Source organism: Pleurodeles waltl, chromosome 11, assembly GCF_031143425.1.
Source record: "Pleurodeles waltl isolate 20211129_DDA chromosome 11, aPleWal1.hap1.20221129, whole genome shotgun sequence".
Lineage (NCBI taxonomy): Eukaryota > Metazoa > Chordata > Amphibia > Caudata > Salamandridae > Pleurodeles > Pleurodeles waltl.
The window spans coordinates 77,781,272-77,803,790 of record NC_090450.1 but is presented as its reverse complement, the minus strand read 5'-3'; the positions used below and the strand labels follow the sequence as shown (position 1 = coordinate 77,803,790).

Sequence of the window (22,519 nt, the reverse complement as noted above, 5' to 3'; positions counted from 1 at the left end):
GTTGCTAGAAGCTTCTTCTAACGAAGGGGCAAACCTAGGGCAACCACCACAGAAATAATGGCCCTAAGAACCACTGACCTCCAGGCGAGTAACGGCCAAGTCGTGGAACATTTCAACTAATTCACCCAGATCATTGTGTGACTTGTTTGGGTGTCTTAGAGGCATGGCCTATAATAAAAATGCATGGATGTCCATGTATGAACTGGGTTTTGGGATAGTCTTGGAGTAGAACATTCATGGCTCCAGGAAAAAAACTTGGGTGGTGTTAGGATCTGTAAACGCAAACCTGGCAAACATTTAAGTCAGACTGGTATTGGAAAGAGTAAGCACTTTGGAAAGAGACCTTTCTGCATTGGAGGACCCTTTGCTTTGCAGCTGTCCGATTCATGTGAAATTACTTTTTCAATGTTTTAAAATAAACTGCAGAAAGTATACGTACAAGTTATAATGATATCTCTTCGGAGCATAACATATTGTGTCAGGTGGCAACCAACTGGACCGCCGTCCTTTAAACCCATAGACCTGCAGTATTGGGCTGGATCACATTAATTACACAAAGGGGCAGGTGGAGAAGAGAAAACCTCTTGCTGCACATTGTAGAGCAAAAGGTCTGCGTCTACATAAACCCACTTTAATGGTAACATAAAAAGTATTATATTTACTGGAAAACGACTCCAAATTTAAGAACACAAAATATATATCAAAGGTAGATTTTATACTCATTACAAGTGAAAAACCAGTAAAATTAACATGTTACTTACCTTTGGTAACACCCTTTCTGGTGGAAACTCTGATTGCAGATTCCTCACTGCTGGATTTTTTATTTTATTTGTTCCTGTGAACCAGCAGGTGGTGCTATCGGACTCGCAGTGCGCTCACACTGCCTTCAAAAGTGACAGGGGAATCCGTATACAAGTGCCACCTCTCCATGCCTGATGTCAAATTGTCTGGAGCCTTTCTGTGCTCTCAGGCCTGGATCAATCGAACAAGTTACTTACCTTTGGTAACGCCTTATCTGGTAGACTATATCTAGCTGCAGGGTCAGACTGGATCCTTAAGATGTTATGTGAGCAGAACCCCTGCACTCTGGTAGGTGGCGGAGATCGACTCTGCCTCCGTCATCTGCATTGTGCGCTCTTGAAATGACGTTGTGGTTCCTATAAAGGAGACACCCAGAAGCACAACCTCCCACCCCAGAACAATGAAGCCATGAAGAACACTGACCAATGGTATGTCAAAATTAGGGCCCTGAAAGGGTGCATCCCTGTCCCTAGATATCTGTTCACAAAGGTGGGGGGGGGAGGGGGGATGAAGAGAATGGGTGTGCAGGTAAGGAATCTGCAACTAGATATAGTCTCTACCAGATATGGTGCTACCGAACGTAAGTAACTTGTTCATCTGATAGACTTCTAGCTGCAGATTCCTTATCTTTGAACAGATACCCAAGCAATACCATCCCCGGAGGTGGGTATGCGAACCAGTTTCGAAAGAAAAAGTCCAACAAGACCGAACAGGCAAATAGCCCATATTAAAAGACCTGACTGTCCAAACCGTCATTTTTGGTAAGCATGTGCAGAGATGCCCACGTTGCTGCCTGGAAGATGTCCAAGACCGGAACAATGCATGCTAACGCCATGGTCGCAGCTTTAGCTCTAGTGAAATAAGCATGCAAATCTTCAGGATGTGGCTTCTTGGCCAGTATGCAGAAGATCGTGATGCAGAGCACGACTCCTTAAAAGATGGTTTGCTTCGGCACTGCCCGACCCTGCTTCGCACCTACATACGCCACAAAGGGTTTGTAATCCACCCGGAACTCTCAAGTACGGTCACTGTAGAAAGCCAAAACTCTTTTTGGGTCCAGGTGGTGAAGTCTCTTCTTTCTTAAAAGGATGTGGGGTGCGTAAAATGTAGGCCTACATGAAAAGGTGTGATCACTTTTGGCAGAAAAGAGGCCCTAGTGCAAAGCAACACTTTGTCAATAGACAGAGATGTAGGGCGGCTTAGAATATATGGCCTGCAGCTCACTCACTCTGCCTGCAGATGTTAGTGCCACAAGGAAGGCTGTTTTCAGTGTGAGAATACTGAGGGGACAATTGTGGAGGGACTCCAAAGGAGCACTTATCAATATAGTCAGAACCAAATTAAAACCCCACTGGAGCACAACGAACTGAGAGGGAAGGAACATACGAGTAAGACCTTTGAGGAACCTATGTATAATAGCAGCTTAAACAAGGATGGTTAATCAGGCAACCGCAAAAAACGCAGAAAAATAGCCCTTAAGATTGCCCAAGGCAGAACCCTTCTGGGAAAGGAAAATAATAAAATGTAAAACCTCAGACAGAGGGACAGAAAGGGGATCAATAGATTTGTCTGCACACCATGTCACAAATTTCTTCTAACAGCAGGCATATACCATCTTTGTGGAGGGATGCCTGCCTGCTAAGATGATGTTTCAGACTTCAGGAGCAAGGCTGAAAGCTGTCAACTTCCACTGCTCAATCTCCATGCAAGAAGGCAGAAAGTGGACAGGTTTGGGTGAAGAACCATTCCCTGCTGCTGCGACGTAAGATCCTCTCGAAGGGGCAGTCGGATAGGAGGATCGAGGAACATGCTCACTAGCTCCAGATAGCAGACTGTCTGTGCCCAGTCTGGGGCCACAAGAATGACGTGGGCCCGTTCGTTCCTGATCTTCTTGAGAACTTGATCCTCTAGGCATGTGAGGTTGAATTTGTTTGCACTTGCATTCAGAGAGCCCGCCAGGTGTTGATCCTCCAGGGAAATGCGCTGCTGTTCCAGCCATGTCCAGAGGAGCAAAGCCTGTTGACAAAGGTTCCATGACCCCACCCGGTCCTGTTTGTTGCAGCCCCACATGGCGGGGGTGTTGTCCGTGAACACCTGCACTAGCCTTCCCTTAATGGAAGGTAGAAAGGTTTTCAATTGCAGTTTGATCCCTGGGAGCTCCAGCAGATTGATGTGGAGGCCTGTTTCTGCTGGAGAACCAGAGTCCTCTGATCTCCACCTCTCCCGGGAGTGACGCATTTGTCACTACTGTTAGATCCGTTTGGAGACCAGAGAGGGAGCTGTATCTGACCCAATTGCGGTTTATTAACTACCACTGCAGGTCTTTTGCAGTTCCATGTGGACCTTGTCCGAGAGATTCCCCTTATGCTGCACTCACTGGAACTTCAGGTCCCACTGCAGAGCCTGCAAATGCCACCCAGCATGCGCCACCAGAAGGATGCAGGAGGCCATCAGTCCCAGCAGCCTCAGAGCTATTTTCACCGAAATCCAGGACAGAGGCTGAAACATTAGAATCATAGTCTGAATACCCTTGACTCGCCACTTGGGAGGATAGGCCAGAAACTGCACAGTGTCCAGAAGAGCTCTGATGAAAGGGAGCATCTGAGAGTCAGGTGTGACTTTGGCACGTTTATAGCAAACCCCAGAAAATGCAGGAGGTCTGCTGTAGTCTAGAGGAAAAATACAACAGCCTCAGGAGAGCCTGCTTTCAACAGGCAGTCGCGAGATAGGGGTAAGACTGAAACCCCTGATCTCTACAGATGAGCTGCAAACTCTGCCATCCCCTTGGTGAACACCCATGGTGTGGGGGTAAGGCCAAAGGGGAGCACGGTGAATTTTAAGTGCTCGTGGCCTACCGTGAACCGCAGCTAACATATATGGACTGCCAGGATGGGAATATGAAAATAAGCATCCTGCAAGTCAAACGCTACCCTTTAGTCTCAAGGGTCCAGGGCAAACAAGACTGGATCCAATGTGAGCATTTTGAAATTCTTCTTGAGGAAGAGTGTGTCCAGAGGTCTAAAATGGTGAAAAAACTTTAACCTTTGAGGATCAGAAAGTAGTGGGAATAACAACCACAGCCTACTTCTGGCACTGGAACCCTCTCTATGGCTCCCTTGGCCAAGAGAGCTGTGACTTCCTTGCAGAGAAGAGACAGATGATCCTCTGTCATCCATTAGCAAGATGGTGCCATGGAGAGAGGGTTAGACTTGAAGGGGCGGGAGTAACCCCTTCGGACGATCTGCAGAATCCACCTGTCCGAAGATATGGACTGCCAGCGGGGCAGGTGATGGTGAATCCTGCCACCAACTGGGTGTCCGTTGTGGTACAGAGGCAGACTAGGAGTGCTTAGAGGCATGGGGGGTGGCAGGTTTACAGATCAGACAGTTGGCTGATTCATGAGCTGAGGGGGTTACTGTGCCATCATCCAAGCAGAGACTGGTCAGCATGGCCAGCACAGTGGCTTGGCAGGAAATGGCACGGCTGGAGGCCTCTTTGCGAAAGGCAGATTGAGGAGGGTGGGGGCCACTGCGGGGCTTAAGGACCTGGCCATAGCCCAAGAGTCCTCAAAGCGCTTAGGCTCAGAATCTGCCCGGTCTCTGAAGAGACAGGTGCCGTCGAACAGCATGTCCATAATGGAAACTTGGACATCCCCCGAAAAGACATACGCTCTCAGCCAGGCATGGCGCCTGAGGGCCACTGTTGTGGAAACTTCTCTGCCTAGCGAGTCGGTCATGTCAAGTCCACAACGAATTGTGAACTTTGCTGCGTCTCTCCCTTCAGCTGCATATCTCCCAAGAGTACAACCCAGATCTCCACCAGGACCTGGCAGGACTTGTGTAATCATATCCCAGTGAGTTTGGGAATAACGGCCCAAAAAGCATGCAGTGTTCACAGACCGCAATGCCAGTCTGGCGGATAAAAACATTCTCCTCAAATAAATTCAACCCTTGAAGTACCTATCCGTGTGAGTTTTAGGGACAGTGCCTTGTGAGGTGGAGGTGTGGACCACCAAGTTCTCAGGGGTAGGGCGTTGTGTGAGGAAACAAGGGTCTCCAAGAGTGAGGCGATGGTGGCGGACAATAGTCCTATTCACAGGAGACCCTGTGCTGGGCTTGGACCCGGTACCCCAAAAGGACATCCGTGAGTGCATCATTAAACGGGAGTAAGGGTTCGGAGACTGTCTGCTGCAGCACTCCTGTCAAGATGTTAGTATTGACTGCTATCGAGGATAGCTGGAGGTCTAGGATCTCAGCCACCGTCCACACCACTGTAGCATAGGAAGCTCTCTCTCTTCTGTCTCCACAGTAGGGGGAGAAAGCATACCAGTATCTGGAGAAGTCTAGACCACTGGCTTCACCCAGATCCTCACACCAGTCAATCTCTTCTTCATAAGGCTGGTATTCTAAAGGGTCCAGCCACTGCACCCAGTCGACCCGGGGCCTAGCCCAAGGGAATAGGGCTCAGAATCTGACCTAGGAGGCAAAGCTCCTGTCGGAGCCAGAGTCTGCGTCGGGCGACGCCCATCCGGCTTCCATGTCGATTGACAATGGGAGTGGCAACTCTGGCCTCGACATCGGGACTGGTGCTGGGGAAAGTTGAGGTGGTACGACCGGTACCAGTCAGTATACTGGACTGGATCGTTGGAGCCCCATCAGCGTCAAAGCCGCCAGGGTGGAACCTGATGGGGGCCCCCTCTGATCCACGGGGCACTAAGGCACACCACCAGGGTCAGTCTGCCAAAAATAAGGCGCATTGCCTAAAAGTTCTTTCAACTCAGTAGGGGTCGCTCCAGCTGTGGGGGGGGGGTACAGAGTCAGCTGAGGCGCAGTTTCTGAAGAACGAGGCCTAGAATGACAACGTTCTGTCATTGTGTCAGCTGATGGACAAGGTGAAGTGGAAGAGCGCTTCAACTTCTTTTTTTCTTGAGCCTAGGCTTACCAGATTGCTTGGAGGACTTGGGAGTGGGACGATGACGATGTTGGACTCTGGGTCCTGGCACCTCGACTTGCGTGGAGTTGGGTGCCAGCCCCCCCATCAGCTTTAGGAACCTCTCTCTCAAAGCCTTCGGTGGCATGGCTCGGCACTTGGAGCATGACTTCAGGTCGTGGTAGTGCCCCAAAAACCACAAACTTACAAGGTACGAAACAGTCACCGACATCAGCCAATGACAGGATCAGCAGGGCTCAAACTTGAATTACATGACAACATCCTCGACACACCAGATGTAGTCCCAAAAATATTTGACAAAAAAGTCTAAAAAGGCCAATCATAGAATGACTAAGGGATAGTTCTTCTCAGGATCAGCATGAGTTCTGGCACAGAAAGAAAAGAGTGGACTTCAGCACGCCTGGTTAGCGCCATATAGAAACAGCAGCATAATTTCCAGGACGTAAGACGCCAACAACTGATGCAGAGTCAGTCTTCCAGATCCAGTCAGATGCCCGGAGAGAATTCAAAAGTAAGGAATCTGCAGCTAGACATCTATCAGATGAACAGGATGATCCACCTGGACAAGGTTTGCTTCTACACTACATTCCACCACTTTGAACTGGTAAAGCCCACAATTAGCTGGTCATACACTTGATACTCACTGGTGTGCTCAATATACAAGTTAAAAGCTCTTTTTGGGTCCAGCAGGTAAAGCATTGCATCCTTCTTAAAGAGATGTGGTGTGGAGAAAAAAAGTGGCCTACTTAATCGACTGATCCACGTGGAAGGGGACATGACTTGGCAGAGCAGACGCTTGAAACTGCAGAAACAATTTGTCAGGGAAGAAGGTGGTGTGTGGGGTTTGCAATGAGAACACCTGCAGTTCATGAATATGTGGGAAAACGTAACTGTGATGAGAAACACCATTTTGATAGCTGCAATCTCAGACACCAACTGTACATGGGCTCAGAGGAGAAGTACATTAGAAATGTAAGAAACAAATGAAGGTCCCACTGAGGCATAATGAAACGTATAGGTGGGAACATGTATGAGTCCTTTTAGCAAACTCATTACAGCAGGTGAGATTAATAACAAAGTTGGGTCAGGTAACTTAGGTTGGAAACGCCGATAAATACCCTTAAGCAGTGTCCACTACAAAACCTTGCTGACCAAAGATAAAACTAATAACATATAGAACCACTGGCTTGCAGAGGTTCAACTTGATATTCACCACACCAGACCACAAACTTCCTCCAGGAGCCAGAATAAATAAACTTGGAAGATGGGCATTAGACCACAAGAATAACATCCTCATCAGCAGGCAACTAAAAAAATGCCCGGATGGAGATGCTGTCTCCACACATGTAGGTGCACGACTCTGCCTGTTGCTGAGACATGAGAAATCCTCATGACGAGGAAGCTGATGCAAGGGGGAAATGCTCAGCTTAAGTGATCAGGACACCACACTCTCCTAGCTATGTCCAGAGCTGTCAGGATGATCGGAGTCCCATCCTGCCTGATCTTCCTCATAACTCAAGACATTTTCCAGGAACCTCTGTGCCAGAAAAGGGGTCCAAACAAGGTTTGCAATGGCAAAGACGACTTAAGACACCCTTGGATTAAGACTTGATTTGTGGTCCATTAATTGCCATCTGATAAACTCACTCACCCTGGCTGTTCAGGGAGACTGCTAATTGATTGGCTACCACGAGGATCCACAGAACGCCCAGTCCTTTCCAAAAGTGCAGTTCTTCTGGACTTCAAAGCCCACAACTTCACAACCTTGCTTCTTGCAGTACCACATGGTGCTTGTGTTGTCAGTGAAGCTGAACCAGTTTCCCTTGGCTGGATGAGAGGAAGGTCTTCAGAGCCAACAAGGTGGCATGAAGCTCCAGAAGAGCGACATGAAGCCTCCACTACGCTGGACTTTCAATTCTCTATGAGTACGGCCTTAATCTAGAGACAATGCATACATCTCTATGTGAACTCTGGGTGTGGTAAAGAGAACCGTGTGCCGCAACACAAGGTTTCGGCCTGTTTGTGAGATGCAGACACTGCACTGTTGAAAAGGTCACACAGTGCTATGCTCATTGAAGGTGGAGGTTCCTCTGAAAGGCTTGCAATTGCCAGCAAGCATGTGAAACCAACAAGATGCATGAATGAGGCCAATAGTCTAAGAAGTTTCAAACATTTGCATCACAACCAAGGAATCAGCGCAAAGCATTGGTATGTAAGCGGGAACATCCTGAACTCGTTGTGGGTGAAGAAAATTCTTGATCTGCACCACGAATTCTCTGCACAGGCATTAGGTGGGACTTTCAGCTCCCTGTTGAAACCCCAAGAGACAAAAGAAGAGAAACCGTAGTTCAGAGGTGAAATTCCTGCAGAAGGTTGGCAGTATGAGGGGCTGATGTTTGAGTGTAAGCAGTGGTGATGAGAAAGGGTGTGGATATGAAGTGCAGGGCATTACCTCTCTGAACAATTTACAACACCCACTGATCTGATGTTATAGTGGGCAAGCTGGGCAGGAGGACACAGTCTTCCTCCTGATAGTCCATGAGTGATCATGGGAAGGGAAATCAACGCGGCTTGGCTGCACTTATGGCAGGCAAGGGGAAAGATGAAGACTACTGTCCCTGGTAGTGTCCGTGATCCACGCTACCACCACATCCTCTTGAGCTGCTTCAAAGTGTGCTGGAAGAAAATAATTGATGTTATAGAGCAGAGGTAGTGCCTATACAAGGCTCCATGTCATCACTTCCCGAGGCTGTGCGCGGTGGGCCTGGAGCCTGGTGGTGACATCTTGCACACTGGAACAACTGCTTTGAAACATTCTGGAACCAGCCTAGCACCTGGTGAAATTAATAAAATTAGGACTCTGCAATTAGAAGTTTCCATCAAAAAAACGAATGTAACTGTTGTTCAGGATGAAGGAATGCTCTAAATCAGGTTCTTATGTTTGGACAGGGACCCAGGCCTTTAAGTATTATAGTTTGATGAACTAGCAACTGAATAAAGAAGTTTTTTGATATTTCTCTGTGTAATAATTTCAATCAATCTTTTTGATCAACAAGATCAACGTCATTGAAAGGTGATAGGTTTTTTATTCATTTTAAAACAAATGATACTCCATTTTTATCTAAAATATATTGAAATGTCAACCACATTTTCGTCACAAAACAAAAATATAAGCAGATGTAAAGCTCTACATAAATTCTCAGCCATATCTATTTCATAAACTATGATAACGCAATCTTAAATATGAGAAGACAGTCTAAAGTCCCATGAGAGTATATAAAATAGAGCAGCAATTATCATGGAAACCCCTACAAAGCCCTTCAAATAGCACCAAGGAATTGCATATCATTTGTTCTGCTTTGGAATAGATTATACCACATGACAAAATTATTCTGAGTTGAATGATCTTAAAATGACTCTACTGTAACATGCACTGGATACCTGAGAAACAGTTAGAAGGAAGGAATTTCATTCTGGCCCATATCACACTTACATTAAAAAACAATGAATGGTTAAAAAAACGTAGCTAAAAAAACTTTACTAAGTGTGGTAGCTGGTCTCTTACGCAAATAACAGAGTTTATGGGGTATTAATGGATATAGCATTGTTCTACAGTTAATAAAATCTCCCCCTGTTCAACAGCAGGTTTGACATGGACAGTTATATCAGAAGTACCAAAATTACAAATGCAGATTCCGTATCTGTTGATACTGCTCAGAGCAATTACACAAGCAAGGAATTTGCCTCTATATAGCTTCTTAAGTGAGCAGAGATGCTTGCAAGAAAATTTTCAAAAGTGAAAATGTTTTACCATTTAGACGAGACTGGACGTTTACACATAATGAGCTAATTGTGAACATTAGTTCAAAGGCAATGTTCCTCTTGGTGACCAGAACAAACAAAGAAAATTATTGAAGAGTGAATAATCTTGTAAGGACGTACACAATGCACACTGGAATCTGAACTGTGTCTACAAAAAACATCCTCATTTAACAATAGCAAGTACTGCGGTTAAAAACACAACAGTTAAAAGTACAAATTACATATATGCGACTCATCTGCAAAACACTGATTTGGTAAATGTCAACGATGCTATCAACAAAAATGACATTTTATGTAAACATGCCATTTGTCAATAAATGTCATATACAAAATAAAGTAATTCAGAATTATTCCCCACTTTCCATAGCCAGCGATGTTTTAACACAGTAATAATGTCTGACTTCTTTAAACAAGTATTTTGTGTCGAAAGAAGGGTCATCATCACAGTTAATAGCCAGGATATGGAGAAACTCATTATGTATCATTAAAATCAAACATTTCTTCAGCAAAGCTATGATAAAGGACAATGATTAGACCCCCACACCACTGACAAATTAACTTGAAATTTAAATTGACCACATACAAAGGTATACAGCAAAATAGGGAAAAGTACAACTGACAAAGGCATAATTGAATCAACTGCATTTCTATTTTAAAAGTATGAAAGATGTCACATTCATCATTTGACAAATTATGAAAGCCATTATCTTAAATCATTCAAATGGCACAAAATAATATATATTTGAAAACGCAATGTAATGACTAAGAATGCAACATCTTTCAGAAAAAAACGATGGAAAGCATGATAAACAAAAGGTTTAGTTGTCCCAACAAAAATGGCAGTATTTGACCAGGGAATCTACAAATCCAAAAATATGTATGAAATCAGATAATTGACTCAGGCTTGTGGTGCTACACCAATAATCAATTACTAGCTATTCTGAATTCTCACACCAGCCAAGTTTATTTTTTCAGTTCTCAAAAGAAGATCATCAAATACAGACTCTATTAGCCTGGCCTGAATTTCAGAAACATTAGAGGGATATCAATATTTATTGCTGTTATGTTGGGCCTTTTCAAGCTATTTTTATTCCAGGGCATTTATAGTACATCAAGGATGTTTGAAGCAATATGAATAACAGGATTGGTTTATTTTATATCTTGCATCTATGATACTTAAAAAAATGCATGAATTTTCTACCATCCAATGCCAAAACACTCATGAGATAATTATTTAATATTATTACACAGGGTGAAATGCCAAGTGAGAAAACTGGCATCATTAACCATTAGAAGGAGAGGGAAAAACGTAAAGTAATGCAAGTAATTTAGAATACATCAATAGAGCAACCAAAAGAAACCCATCCTTAGCAATACTGAGAAACAGATTACATACCTTGGGCCCTGATATATACAATGCCAGGATATACACTCAAAGAGCTTCCCTTTGGTGATATATGGTATGTCATATGATGTACCCCTGTTAGCTATCCAGAGGAAAACAAAAAATGTTAACTGCCTTTTACGGGGGACAAAAAAAACTTTTTGCACACCTCAGATCGAAGCAAAGCCCACATAAGTTCACAGAGAACATGCACAAAATTTCTGAAGATCAGTCTATTTGACTTTAGAAAAAAAATCGAATCCAATGTTGGGAAAACAAAAGGCTCACTAGGAAAGAAATGCTGTAGCACAGTTGCAGTGTTAAGCCAGATGTAAAACCCATGAAAGAAACAAATTTCATACACCAGAAGAAATTGTAGGAGGAAGTTAACACATCCCGAAAATCAAGAAGAAAAGTAAAGTCCCTTTAAATCTGTTCTTTTTTATGCTTTCATTGAAAACAGTTCCAGAAATGATCGTTGCCCAATCAACCGCAAGAAAGAACAGAATTTTTAATTTCCAAATGCAGTTCTTGCAATTATGTTATTAGACATCTATAGCTGTAGGCTCATCATTTTCCAGTTTATAGGAGAATCGTCTGCAGCAGACGCTATTTAGAGAAATTCCACACCTGTTGACTCGGATTGGACTACATCTTCCCATTACTCGTTCCAACATTCTTCGAGCAGGTGCGCACGCTGTTTCCCCACCTGAGAAGCAGCACATGGAGTCCAAGCAGTTGATACCTGAACTTGCCTCAGTAAGCTGGTAAAAACAAAAAAACAAAAAAAAGATATCAAAATAGATGAAGGCAAAAAAATTATGTAAAGAGGAGAATGAATACCAAGTACAAAAATGACACTGATGTGTGTAGAGCGTTTGCCAGTTTGAAACAAACAAAATTTGAATGGTGTAGTCAGATATGAACATCCACAACTTAAGTCACAAGAGACAAACAATGAAAAACAAATATAACAGCCCATGCAGCATGCTGAGCGGATGTAATGAACTCTGGTTGCAGCAGCAAAGTTAAGAGCTATTTTCTTTTGGATCCTGAAACTTTGATGTCTGATTTACTATGGTATTTATTTTAACTTTCAAGACAAATACAACAGATCAGGACTCTTGGATATTTGCTTCAATACGGGAACTCTAGTGCGATATAGAAGATTACAGTCTTAATATTTGTTTTATTAGGCAAAATATTATGCATAGCATCAGAGATGAATTTCTGTACATAATATTCACTATAATATTAACTTACAAATGCACCTAAAGTAGTTATGGTTACAATTAAAATTAAAGGACCACTGAAATTCACAAGTATGGTTAGCTTCGCAACTCTTAACATGCATAACAGCTATGCAAATCATAGCTCACACATCAAATGGAACGCTCATGACCGCAGCCTTTATATGTGATGGATACAATTATAAATGTTGTGAATAATGCACCAGATATGATTGCATAACCTTTAAGAATATGAAAGACTACCATAAAGATTATTATTTAATGGTTTGAGTAAGTGTTGTTATTAAATTATGTTGTGCTTTTAAGTGTGTTGCCTATTGGTGTAAATAATGTAAGTTCATAAGCATTGTATTTTGTGTGCAAATTATGGTCTGCCAAGTATTGTGTTTACCAAGCCATCCAAGGCTGGATTTCTGACACTGATACCCCCTTTAGAGTGAAGGTAAAGCGGAGTTGCATCACATGGTGGGACTCTTAATTCCTTCTTGCAGCTTGTAGTTAGCTCGTACCAGAATTTGGGGAAGAGCATGAGCTATCTGGATATTGTTTATTTTATTGTTTAGTCTGTAACCTTTAGATTTTTCTACATAAAAAAATGAGATTGGAAACACGCAACCTCTTCTGAAAGTTAAGAAAGTGCCACCGGCTTAGTCAATGAGGTCTTCTGATATCACTATTAGAAGAAATGTTGGACAAATTCTCAGGTTAAGAGCTTGTCAAGAAGGAAAAATAAGTTTGGCAATTTAACCCAGTGAGCTTGCAATTCTCAAACCCTCTAGTTGAAGTCATGGCTGTAAAAACATCATTTTCAAAGTAGTGAACTCTACAGTACACAAATGCAACAGTTCAAATGGAGATTCCATCAAAAAAAGAACACTATGCCACTTCTGTACCAACCCTTCACCTGGCAGACAGCATGCTCAATACGCCCTGTAGCGAATGAGTACTTTTCCTTGTCAGGATAGAATAGAATGATCTTGGTACATTGTACACTATACAAGTGGCATTTGAAGAACTTCCAAACATACCTGTTACTGATTTACAAGACCACAGTTGTACTCTTAAAAAGGGAAGGGTGATTGATATAAAAGTACATCCTGAAAGTAGAACGCAAGAAAACGTTTTGCCTCAGGGACCAATTGTGCTTGGACCCCAGACATACTTGAGATGTAAAGGTAAAAGGGATCAAATACTGACTGTCTTTTTGGGGGGGTCCAACTCTCAAAAGTCTACGTAGTACATGCATGGATTTCAAAAAAATAACATCTACAGTATGTATAAAGTAGTAAAATATTTTGCCATCAGCAGCTGGCACCTACCTGACACCACTGAACATGGTACGTCTGTATTGCTAAATATTTTTAAGATCAAATCTCATAACTGGTAATAATTCGCAGATCAAGAACATGCAGAAAGAGATAATCATCAAAAAGGTATTTGTGTGGACTAATATTTGAACCTTAACTAAGGAGTAATTTTGGCTGACTGACACTAGGGGTGAAAACTGCATTAAAAAACGACTTCAGAAATGTAAACCAAACCTAATGATACAGAACTCTGGTGAGGACACCCTAAATATCTCAACAGTTAAGGTAATGGGATGCCTACACTACGCAGACTCTGTGGGAGTTGTCTTAGACTTCTCTTAGATGCAATGACAGATTCTGGCCTGGTGCACTGTTATTGAGGGTAAAAGGAGCAAATTTAAGTGGTCGAAACCAGACTAAAGAAGTGTCAAGAAAACCGGGTGTCAAAATGACAGAGTAAGCTCATTGGTTTTCCTTCTTTCCTCGTTCCCACCTTACTTTCCCAAGTCATAATCCCTTCCCACTATCTATTGATTTTGTTGTTGTTTTGTTTACATGTGTTGTAAGTTGTGCTTGTTTAATGGAATGCTAGTATTCCTCAGGGTTGAGGACACCATCCTAAATGTTTCCCTTGGGAAGCTATTAAAGACTCTCAGTTTAGTGAGTGCTAGTCCTGGCAGTTACACTTTATTCCTTTGTGTTTATATATTTCTATACTGCACAAACCTTTATAGGAAGAGCAGACAACTGAAGGACAGATGCTGGAAGACTTGGTATATGACTCAATTTTTATTACAGTGCAAAGACTAGGTTTCTCTAGTGTTAGGGGACTGTTGCCTCTAAGGACGTTATTTATGCATGTAAACATGTTTCTATAGTGGTAAACGTGCCTGCCATTCATACATAATGCAGTGTATTAAAGAAGCCGACTCGTCTAAGTAAAAGGGATGTTGCACATACATTTACGGCTCAGAAAGAATACGAAAGGAAGCACTTTTTAGGTCGTCTGGTTTTAAACTTGTCTGGGTAGAAGGTGGCATAAGATGGGATGACAGAAAACCTGTAATTTGCTCAGCCACTGTGCAGAAGTTACTGCGAAAAGGAATACTGTTTTGGGAGGACAGAGCTAAAGACAGCAAATGTGGAGAGGCTCAAAAGTCCCATATGTGAAATGTGACGACTATATTGAAGTCACATTGGGGCATGACACAGAAGGGGGAAACATACATTTTAACCCTTTGAGGAAATGCATCACAACAGGTGATTTAAATAATGACAGCTTGTCCACAACTGTAAAAAGGCCGAAAGAGCTGACAGATAACCTTTAACAGTGCCCAAAGTAAGGCCTTGCTGGGCCAAAGACAAAACAAACAACAGAACTACAGACAGGCATGGAGTAGAGCAAATTGTTTAACAGCACAGGAGGCCAAAAACATATTACAATGGTATGCGTATACAGATTAGGTTGAGGGATACCTTGCTGGTAGGATGACATCCACAGTTTTGGGTAGGATGTCGAAAATACTCAACAGTTGCCACTCAAATTCCAGCCCTGGAGGAGTAGGACAAGTTTGGGTGCAAAAACCAGCCCTGCTGCTCAGACAGGAAACCTTCTCAAAGGGATAGTCTGACCAAAGGATAGATGCTCAAAGCCCAGAAGCTTGGAATACCATATTCTTTATTCCCAATCTGGGGCCAACAGGATGACTTGGGCCTGGTCTGTCCCAATCTTCTTCAGAACTCTGGACAGGAGAGGGATCAGCTGGAAAGTGAATAGGAGTCTCGAGTTCCACTCGAAGAGGAACGCGTCTCAGAGAGAGAGATGACTTTGAAGCGGCAACATGCAAAAGTGCTGACATTGCGGGATCTTGGCAGTGATGAGCAGATCAAGCCAAGGGTTCTCCCCATCTGCGGAAAGGACCTGCACCGCCTCCGGATTTAACTGCCATTTATTATCTGCAAGGCATAAATGTTTATCCAATCTCACACTCAAGGGAACCCGCGGGTGGTGTCTCACCAGAAAAAAACCTTGGTGGTAAGGCCACGTTCAGATACGTAAGGCTTCCTTTTATGTCTGCCAAATTCCAGTGGACAACATCCAAGAGCGTCTGCAGATGGCCACATTTGTCATAATCGCCCTACTAATGTAGCCCGTCATGTTCCGTCTGCAGTGGATGATGGACCTGGCTGCATCGTTACCCTGCGGCATTACTTGTGAAAGGATGGCCCGGACATCCTCTGGGACCATGGGCAACACTAGGGCCACAAAGTCACATAATGCATGCGAGTAACAGTCTTGGAGACAGCTGATGTTCACAGAACAAAAACGCCAAACATGGAGCAACAAAAAATCTTGTTGAAAGCATCTATTTCCTTGGGTGAAATAGAGGAAAAAACAGTCTATTGACTGAAGCCTGTACTACAAGGCTTTGAAGAGTGGGGTGCTGGGTGAGAAAAGCAGTCTCGCCTGGAGCATGGCGATGATCTCTAGCTATTTGATTACGTATGGCTGGACCTAAACAAGACTTGGTCAAGGTGTTCTAGGGCTTATCTGTAAGGGGCTCATTAAATAGTAACAGAGGCTCAATACTCATGTGGCCACCTGGCAAACACTGTCAGGATATTAATTTTATCCTCCTGTGTGGGAAGGTGGAGATCAAGGACCTCTGCTGTTCTTCAAATAAACACAGTGAAGGAGACACTGCCTTCATTGGCAAGTCCCAGTGGAAAAGCTAGACCAGCGCCTGTGGAGTTATCCAGACCACTGGTGTCCTGAAAATCTTCATACTAGTTATCCTCCAAATACGGTTTGGCAATCTTGTCCTAACATCACAGCCCCTCTTACCTAAAAAGGTCGTCAACGACCTGAGCCGTGCCAAGAAGGTAGAGGAATTGTGTCGGAATAAAAAGGATGGTAGAGGGGTTGCAGGTCAGATGAAGGTGGGCATAGCCTCAGTTGAGGTGGCGCAGTCTCTGCATCGGACAGCACTATTGGTTGGCCATTGTTGTCTGGAGTCAATGCTGCTGCCATTGGTGGATCGCGTTCCAGTGTAAGCCATAGGAACCGAAGTCCACCTGGAGGCATCAGCAGATCCAGAGGGCCTGACTCATGCTGAGGGTGGACCCCCTTTTGGGAGGCCTCTTGGTTCCTTGGGCCCAAAGGTGCACCAGACTGAGTTTGTAATGTGAAGAATAAGTCATCACAAAATTCCTACATTTGATGCAGTCACCAATGGACCTAGAAATTCCAGCTGCAGTTGGACCAGGGACAGAATTGTCTCCAAAGTGGACTGGCTTCAGGAGTGTAACCGTGAGGCACAATGACACCCTTGCAGCTTCTTGGGGGTTAAAGCATGATGTGGCGGGATCAAGTCCAGCTTTGACTTCCTGCACTTCGTTTGCAATTCCTCTGAGGACCTTAAAAGTGAAAGAGGAGCTGCTGTCAGAGCGCCATCAGGAGCAGGATTGGGATCTACATTTTGACCTCGATCAATCCTGGTGTGTGGCCTTGCAGTGCTTACTGAGCTTAGCTTCTTAATTTCGAATGGCCATGGGGTGCATCAAGGCACAATCAATGCTGGCCTTGGAGTCACGATCTGACCTCAGGCAAACTACAGGAGCACACTGATGTGCCGTTGTTACGTGATGCTGCCCACAGGCCTCCTGCAGCCAAGTCTTCCAGAAAACCGTTCCAGCCCAACCAGGAAGCGTCCCCAACTGTAGCCTGTGGCGTCAAAGAACAGATGGGAGGATGAAATGTCTGGCTGTAGAGCACATCCACCAAATGAGGTCTGCAAGAACTGAGTATAAGGCCTACACAAGAGCTGAAAGGTTCAGCTGATGCTGAAACCAGTGCCATCTGACCAGCTGAAACCTGTTTGGGGGATCATGCCTTCACCACCCAATTGTTCAAGTACCGAAATACCTGGACTCCTGAACTTTTGAGTGAGGCTGCATCCTCACGTAGCACCTAAATGAAGGCTTGCAGAGCAGTCTTAAAAACAAAGGGAAGTGTTGAGACAGAGGAAATAGCTGGAGGGATTGGCACAGGACCACAGGTGTCATGAAAATCCAGAGACTTCACCCAACCCAGAATGATCCGGGTCATGAGTCTTCAATGTAAACATTTTGAGTGCCTGAATTCCCAGAATGGACCCTATGCCCCAGTGTTTCCTGTGACAAAGTAGTAAAGGGGATAAAATCCTGTGCCACTCACCTCACCTATATAGGCAACTATCACTTGTATACACCTTTGGCAGAGGACTTCTGCCTCCAAGACCAAGGAGTGGGTTGCAGCGCACTTCCTTGTGGATGGCAGATGTTTTCAGGGGAGTAACCAAAAGGGGAGAGCATGAGGGCATTTCCCCACTTGATCAAATGGCTCAGAAAAAGGGAGATCCTCTCACGAGCAGGAACTAATGGTGGAGGTAGAGCAAATCAAAGTGGCTTTGAAATCGCAGAACCAGTGGAAAGAGGGGGCGGTGACTGGAAGGTGGTTCTGGAGTCTTAGATCCACCTTTCCAGTAAAAGTAGTGGAAGAATGCTATAGGGTTTGGCTTGTAAGGTTTCGGCTGTTAGGTAAGTTGCCACCCAGAAAGCCTGAAAGAGACCGTATTACTTTTGGAACCGTTTTGCCATGCAGAGAAGTTCCGGAAAGTTCAAAGTAGCATGTCTGATCTTAAAGTGCTCCAGCCAAGGAGGAGTCTGCTTATTCACAGAAGAGTATCTCACCATCAAATTACATATACATTAGAGCAGCCTGGAGAGCTTCAGAGAATTCAGTGGGGAGTATGCAGTATGCCTACAGAAGCAAGAGTGGGCCTGTGTGAGTGTAATCCACAATTAAGAATCAGTTTTGAAATACCAAGGTTGTCTTTAACCAATCCAGAAAATCGAACTTTCTTGTGAAATTGTAACCAGCTTCGTCATTTTCTATTAAGGCATGGGCATACCGTTCAAGTAGGCAACTGGTTTTGGTGATGTGCAGGAAAAGTGCCAGAAACACTGTGCCCCCAAAGAATAAAGGTGTTTGGAGTCGCAGTCTGGCGGTGCTGTAGGGAAGACGCTGGGATTCAATTTCACTGATAATGCTTACATTTCTTAGCTCTTTGATGACTTTTGTACAAGAAGATGCAGACCTAGTGCACCGACAATCTACCTGTTAATAGCAAGCCCAAAAATTTATTTTTCCAGCAATGGTTCCAGTAGAACCTTGTTGAATTGCCCAAGTTGCCCACTTCAGAGCCAGAGCAGCTTGAATCACCGAGCCTAAAGGGAGGCAAAAATGGACCAGAATAAGTAGGGCCAACACTGAAAAGGTCCAACATGGGTTGCAAGAAAGCTTTAATTTGAGAAGCACAGAAGGAAAGAGCTGGGAACTCGAATACAAATGTTTTTAAGAACCTAGGTTTTTGAATAAGCATGGTTTTAAACATTTAGAGAAATTGTAGAAAAGCTTCAGCTCATGCTGATAAGACACAGAAAAAAAATGAAATTATGCTAGCACATGAGACAGCCCCTTAGATATGGCAGCGTAATCACTTCCTGGACTGAAGGAGGAGCACCTAGAGTTACGTTGTGCCAGCTAGCAATGCTGGAGAGTGATGTTCAAAAAAAGAAGTTTCCAGATCCACTCTGCATTTAAGGATACTTGGAAATTGAGTATGAGTAATCTGCTGGAAGAGGAATCTATCAGAAATAGCATCCTGGTGTCAGAAATATTTACTTGTAAACCTATAAGGCATTGGTTGTTAACATTTTGACATATGGGGTCCCTCAATGAATTGCTACTAGAAGCCATGGAACCGGCTTCTGCAATTTCTACAACTACATCTAAAGACACAGAAACAAGTATACTTCAAATACACAAATTAGCAAATATTGTATTTAATTCACAAATAAAAAAAATAAAGTCGAAATTTTCATTTAATGGAAAGGTTAGAGCTTTTAAAAAATTTTGTTATTTCTAAAAGAGGTATGTTGCTTTGTTTTGATGCTCTTAATGCACGCTCTTTTTTATTTTTTAATTTTTTTTTAAAATCAGCGTATACCCATTCTTCAGTGGAAGCCACCAATCCTCCATAGTAGTTTATGTGTGATGACCTTTCCGCTCAGATGATCTAGCTCCGATAATATGTAATTTTACAAAAGTTGTGGGCCCACTGAATAGGTGTGGCCAACACCCAGTGATCTAAGGACTTGAGGTTTAGAACTGCTGCAATCAGCACTGGAACAATAGGCACAATGTTACACAACTCAATGGAAATCTTTGTTAGTAACTGATTTGATAATGTTTTGTTTGTTGTGACAGACAGAAATGCTATGCTTGAGATATTTGACTTCTAATGTTTCACAGAATAACGATCATGTGTTTCACGAAACAATGCGTCACAAAAAATACAGATAAATAAAAAATGTACATGAAAAGATGTAGTTGCAACACAATTTCAACATGTTGCCTGTTTTTGTTTTATTGAACCCACAAAAACTGAGGTTTAGAGATGAGTACATGATGACAATGGAAGCACTACCTAGTGCAAACAAGTACTGTCCAATTGGCTGGAAACATCAGCTAGCAATTGCCTATTGTCCTCCCCTCGGTGTCTGATTTCAGTAGAGTCACATGCTGAGCTGACTGTACTTTTATCCTTGTCCATCTGAAAGGACAGAAAAGTAAAATCCGGTACCCATCCAAAAATAAGCCCCTTTAAAGCACAATACTGAAAACCATTTGATGTCTGTATGCACATTTACAAGGCCATTATAAAAAAAAACATTACATTTTCTTCAAGAAGTAACAATTAAACCCACTTCGCCATATAGCACTCTAAACACTGATTTTCACCACATAATCCTTCCCCAGTTTGATAAGCTAAACTTAATTACACAAAAAAAAAAAAACAAGTAGTAACACAGACTCCCTTAACAACATGGACATTTATGCCTTGGCATTTGAACAGAAACTATATTCTGTTACTTCTCCACCTTTCATTTCAAACGTTTGAATATTTCCTCAGAGGCAGAGTATGACTAAAGATTTTAAAAAGTGACAAGATAATGGCTTTAGAAATACTATGACTCAGGAGAGGTTTTTAGGATCAAGAGTGGACAGAAGTGATCTACAAACTGATCAAGTCAACATGAAGCCTGAACCCAATGGGAACTCAAACAACAAACTCTCTCCTGCTTATTGCACAGAAGCCAAAATTCCAGCACAGGAGCACCTAATTGTATTTATATCAAGAAAGCCTCTAGCCAAAGAAGCATCAAATTCCTGGAGTTTCAGAAAGGGAGGGGGAGACATGGGACGCTCTACTGACCAGCATTGTGATAACTTGTACTATGTGAAAGAATAAAGTTGTCTTAATGGAAGATCTTAGAGAATGAAGAATTACTTCTGCTGGATTTTCTGGTAGTGACTCATCTGAATAATTATCCTCTCGGTCTCCAAATACAGATGGATTGAGTTGTTCGATTGAAGTGCAGAACTCTACTGCTCTACAGAAGGAGCAGGGCCCTCTTTTTGAAAGGCAAGGTGGAAGACAAAAGTAGAGTTATTGGAAGTCTGTTTGTTACCATGCCCTTCACTGTGTTGAGTGAAGCCAAATAGTCATTAAAATGTCAGCTTGTAAAGAACATAAGGCGAAGGAGAGAACACAGTAAAATAAAATGTCAGACCAGACTGACCCTTAGAGAGGGTGTTCTATTGAACACATCCTGAACTACTGAGTTACTCTGGCGAGAGATTTACTTGGGTAGTTAAGCAGCAAAGGTCTTGAGGGACACCTCCATGTTAATCTTCAACTAGTGGATTGTTTAAGCCAACCTACTAAAGTAGTGTGATTATCTCGCTTTGTTTCTGGTAAATCGACTGCAGGCAGAAACATGACGACTAAATACTAGAAAGAAATCTCTATTGCTTCAGCACATAAGCCTCAACACACACCACAGACCACAATTTTGCTGATTTAGTGAAAGGTGTTTCTTATCTGTGTGGATCTAGATCTTTGGTTGTTCTCTGCTAAGGCCAGAATGAGTATCACTGGCAAAGGAATCATTCTCTGATCATTAAGCAAATTTGTCTCACCAACACTTTCTGTGGGCAAGCTAGCTTTGACAGATGATCTTTGAAGTAAATTCATGGTTCACTGCTGACAGTCTGTTTAGACACTGGGAGACTAAAGATGAACTTGATCACTTTCACAAAATTGGTTCCACTAGGACGTCATACCTCAATGAAAGCCCCTCATTTGCAAGCTGCATGGGTAATCAAGGAAATGCAAGATATAGTTTCTCAGCATATGGAGAAACAAGTCTGCCTTAAACAAGTACAACAACTAGAAGAGGTATATTAAACACACTGTTTGGAGGGACTGCATAACCTTTCACTTCATCCAGAACTGGCTAAACATGAGTTGCATGTTTTAAAACAAGAAGTACAATCTAGTAAGATTCAGTGAAAAACAAAGTGCAAACAAGTTGAGGTGTCACTGCAGCCCCTCCTTCCACATTAAATGGGTCCAAATCCTGAGAAAAAGGCTGTATATTTCAGAATAATCCAATTCCTGGAGTGCTGTAGATACAGAAGAAATAGAAGGCAGTATAGAAGCCTCAGTCTTGAAATCTAGAGTGAGAATGACAGCTTTTATCATGGCTGCCAAGGAAAAAGAGTACTATGACAACTGGCGATGTGAAAAGAGAATGTTAACTTCAGGATCTAGACTCCACCAATACCTCCAGGAAATACCACTATCCCAGCTTTTTTTTAGCAGTGAGATTTGCCTTAAAACAATGAGAGTCTGATCTAATTCTGTGCAACTGCTGCCTAACAGTGCTGGCCAGGGAGACTTTTCCACACTGAGACACATTTTACTGTACAATTTTACAAACAGTCAAAGTTAAAGACAAACTCCAGGCTTCTAATCGGGCATGCACTCAATGGACCCTTTTGGCCTGTAAAGTTTCCAACAGCAAACCAATTTGTCATTTTGAAATTATTTCAAAGT

General features: G+C 43.1%; 1 protein-coding gene across 3 annotated transcripts in view; it reads right to left on the bottom strand.

Moving 5' to 3' along the window:
* ATP11B (ATPase phospholipid transporting 11B (putative)) overlaps positions 1-22,519 on the bottom strand; it is a 456,703-nt gene that overhangs the window by 45,701 nt on the left and 388,483 nt on the right. For 2 of the 3 annotated variants that reach the window (XM_069213101.1, XM_069213100.1), the window contains one exon: positions 11,588-11,721. In XM_069213101.1, coding sequence (XP_069069202.1) covers positions 11,619-11,721 — 103 coding nt within the window. In that variant the 3' untranslated portion in view covers positions 11,588-11,618. Of the gene's footprint in view, positions 1-8,817; positions 11,722-22,519 lie in introns of those variants that run through there. The other variant, XM_069213099.1, reaches the window with a different exon arrangement.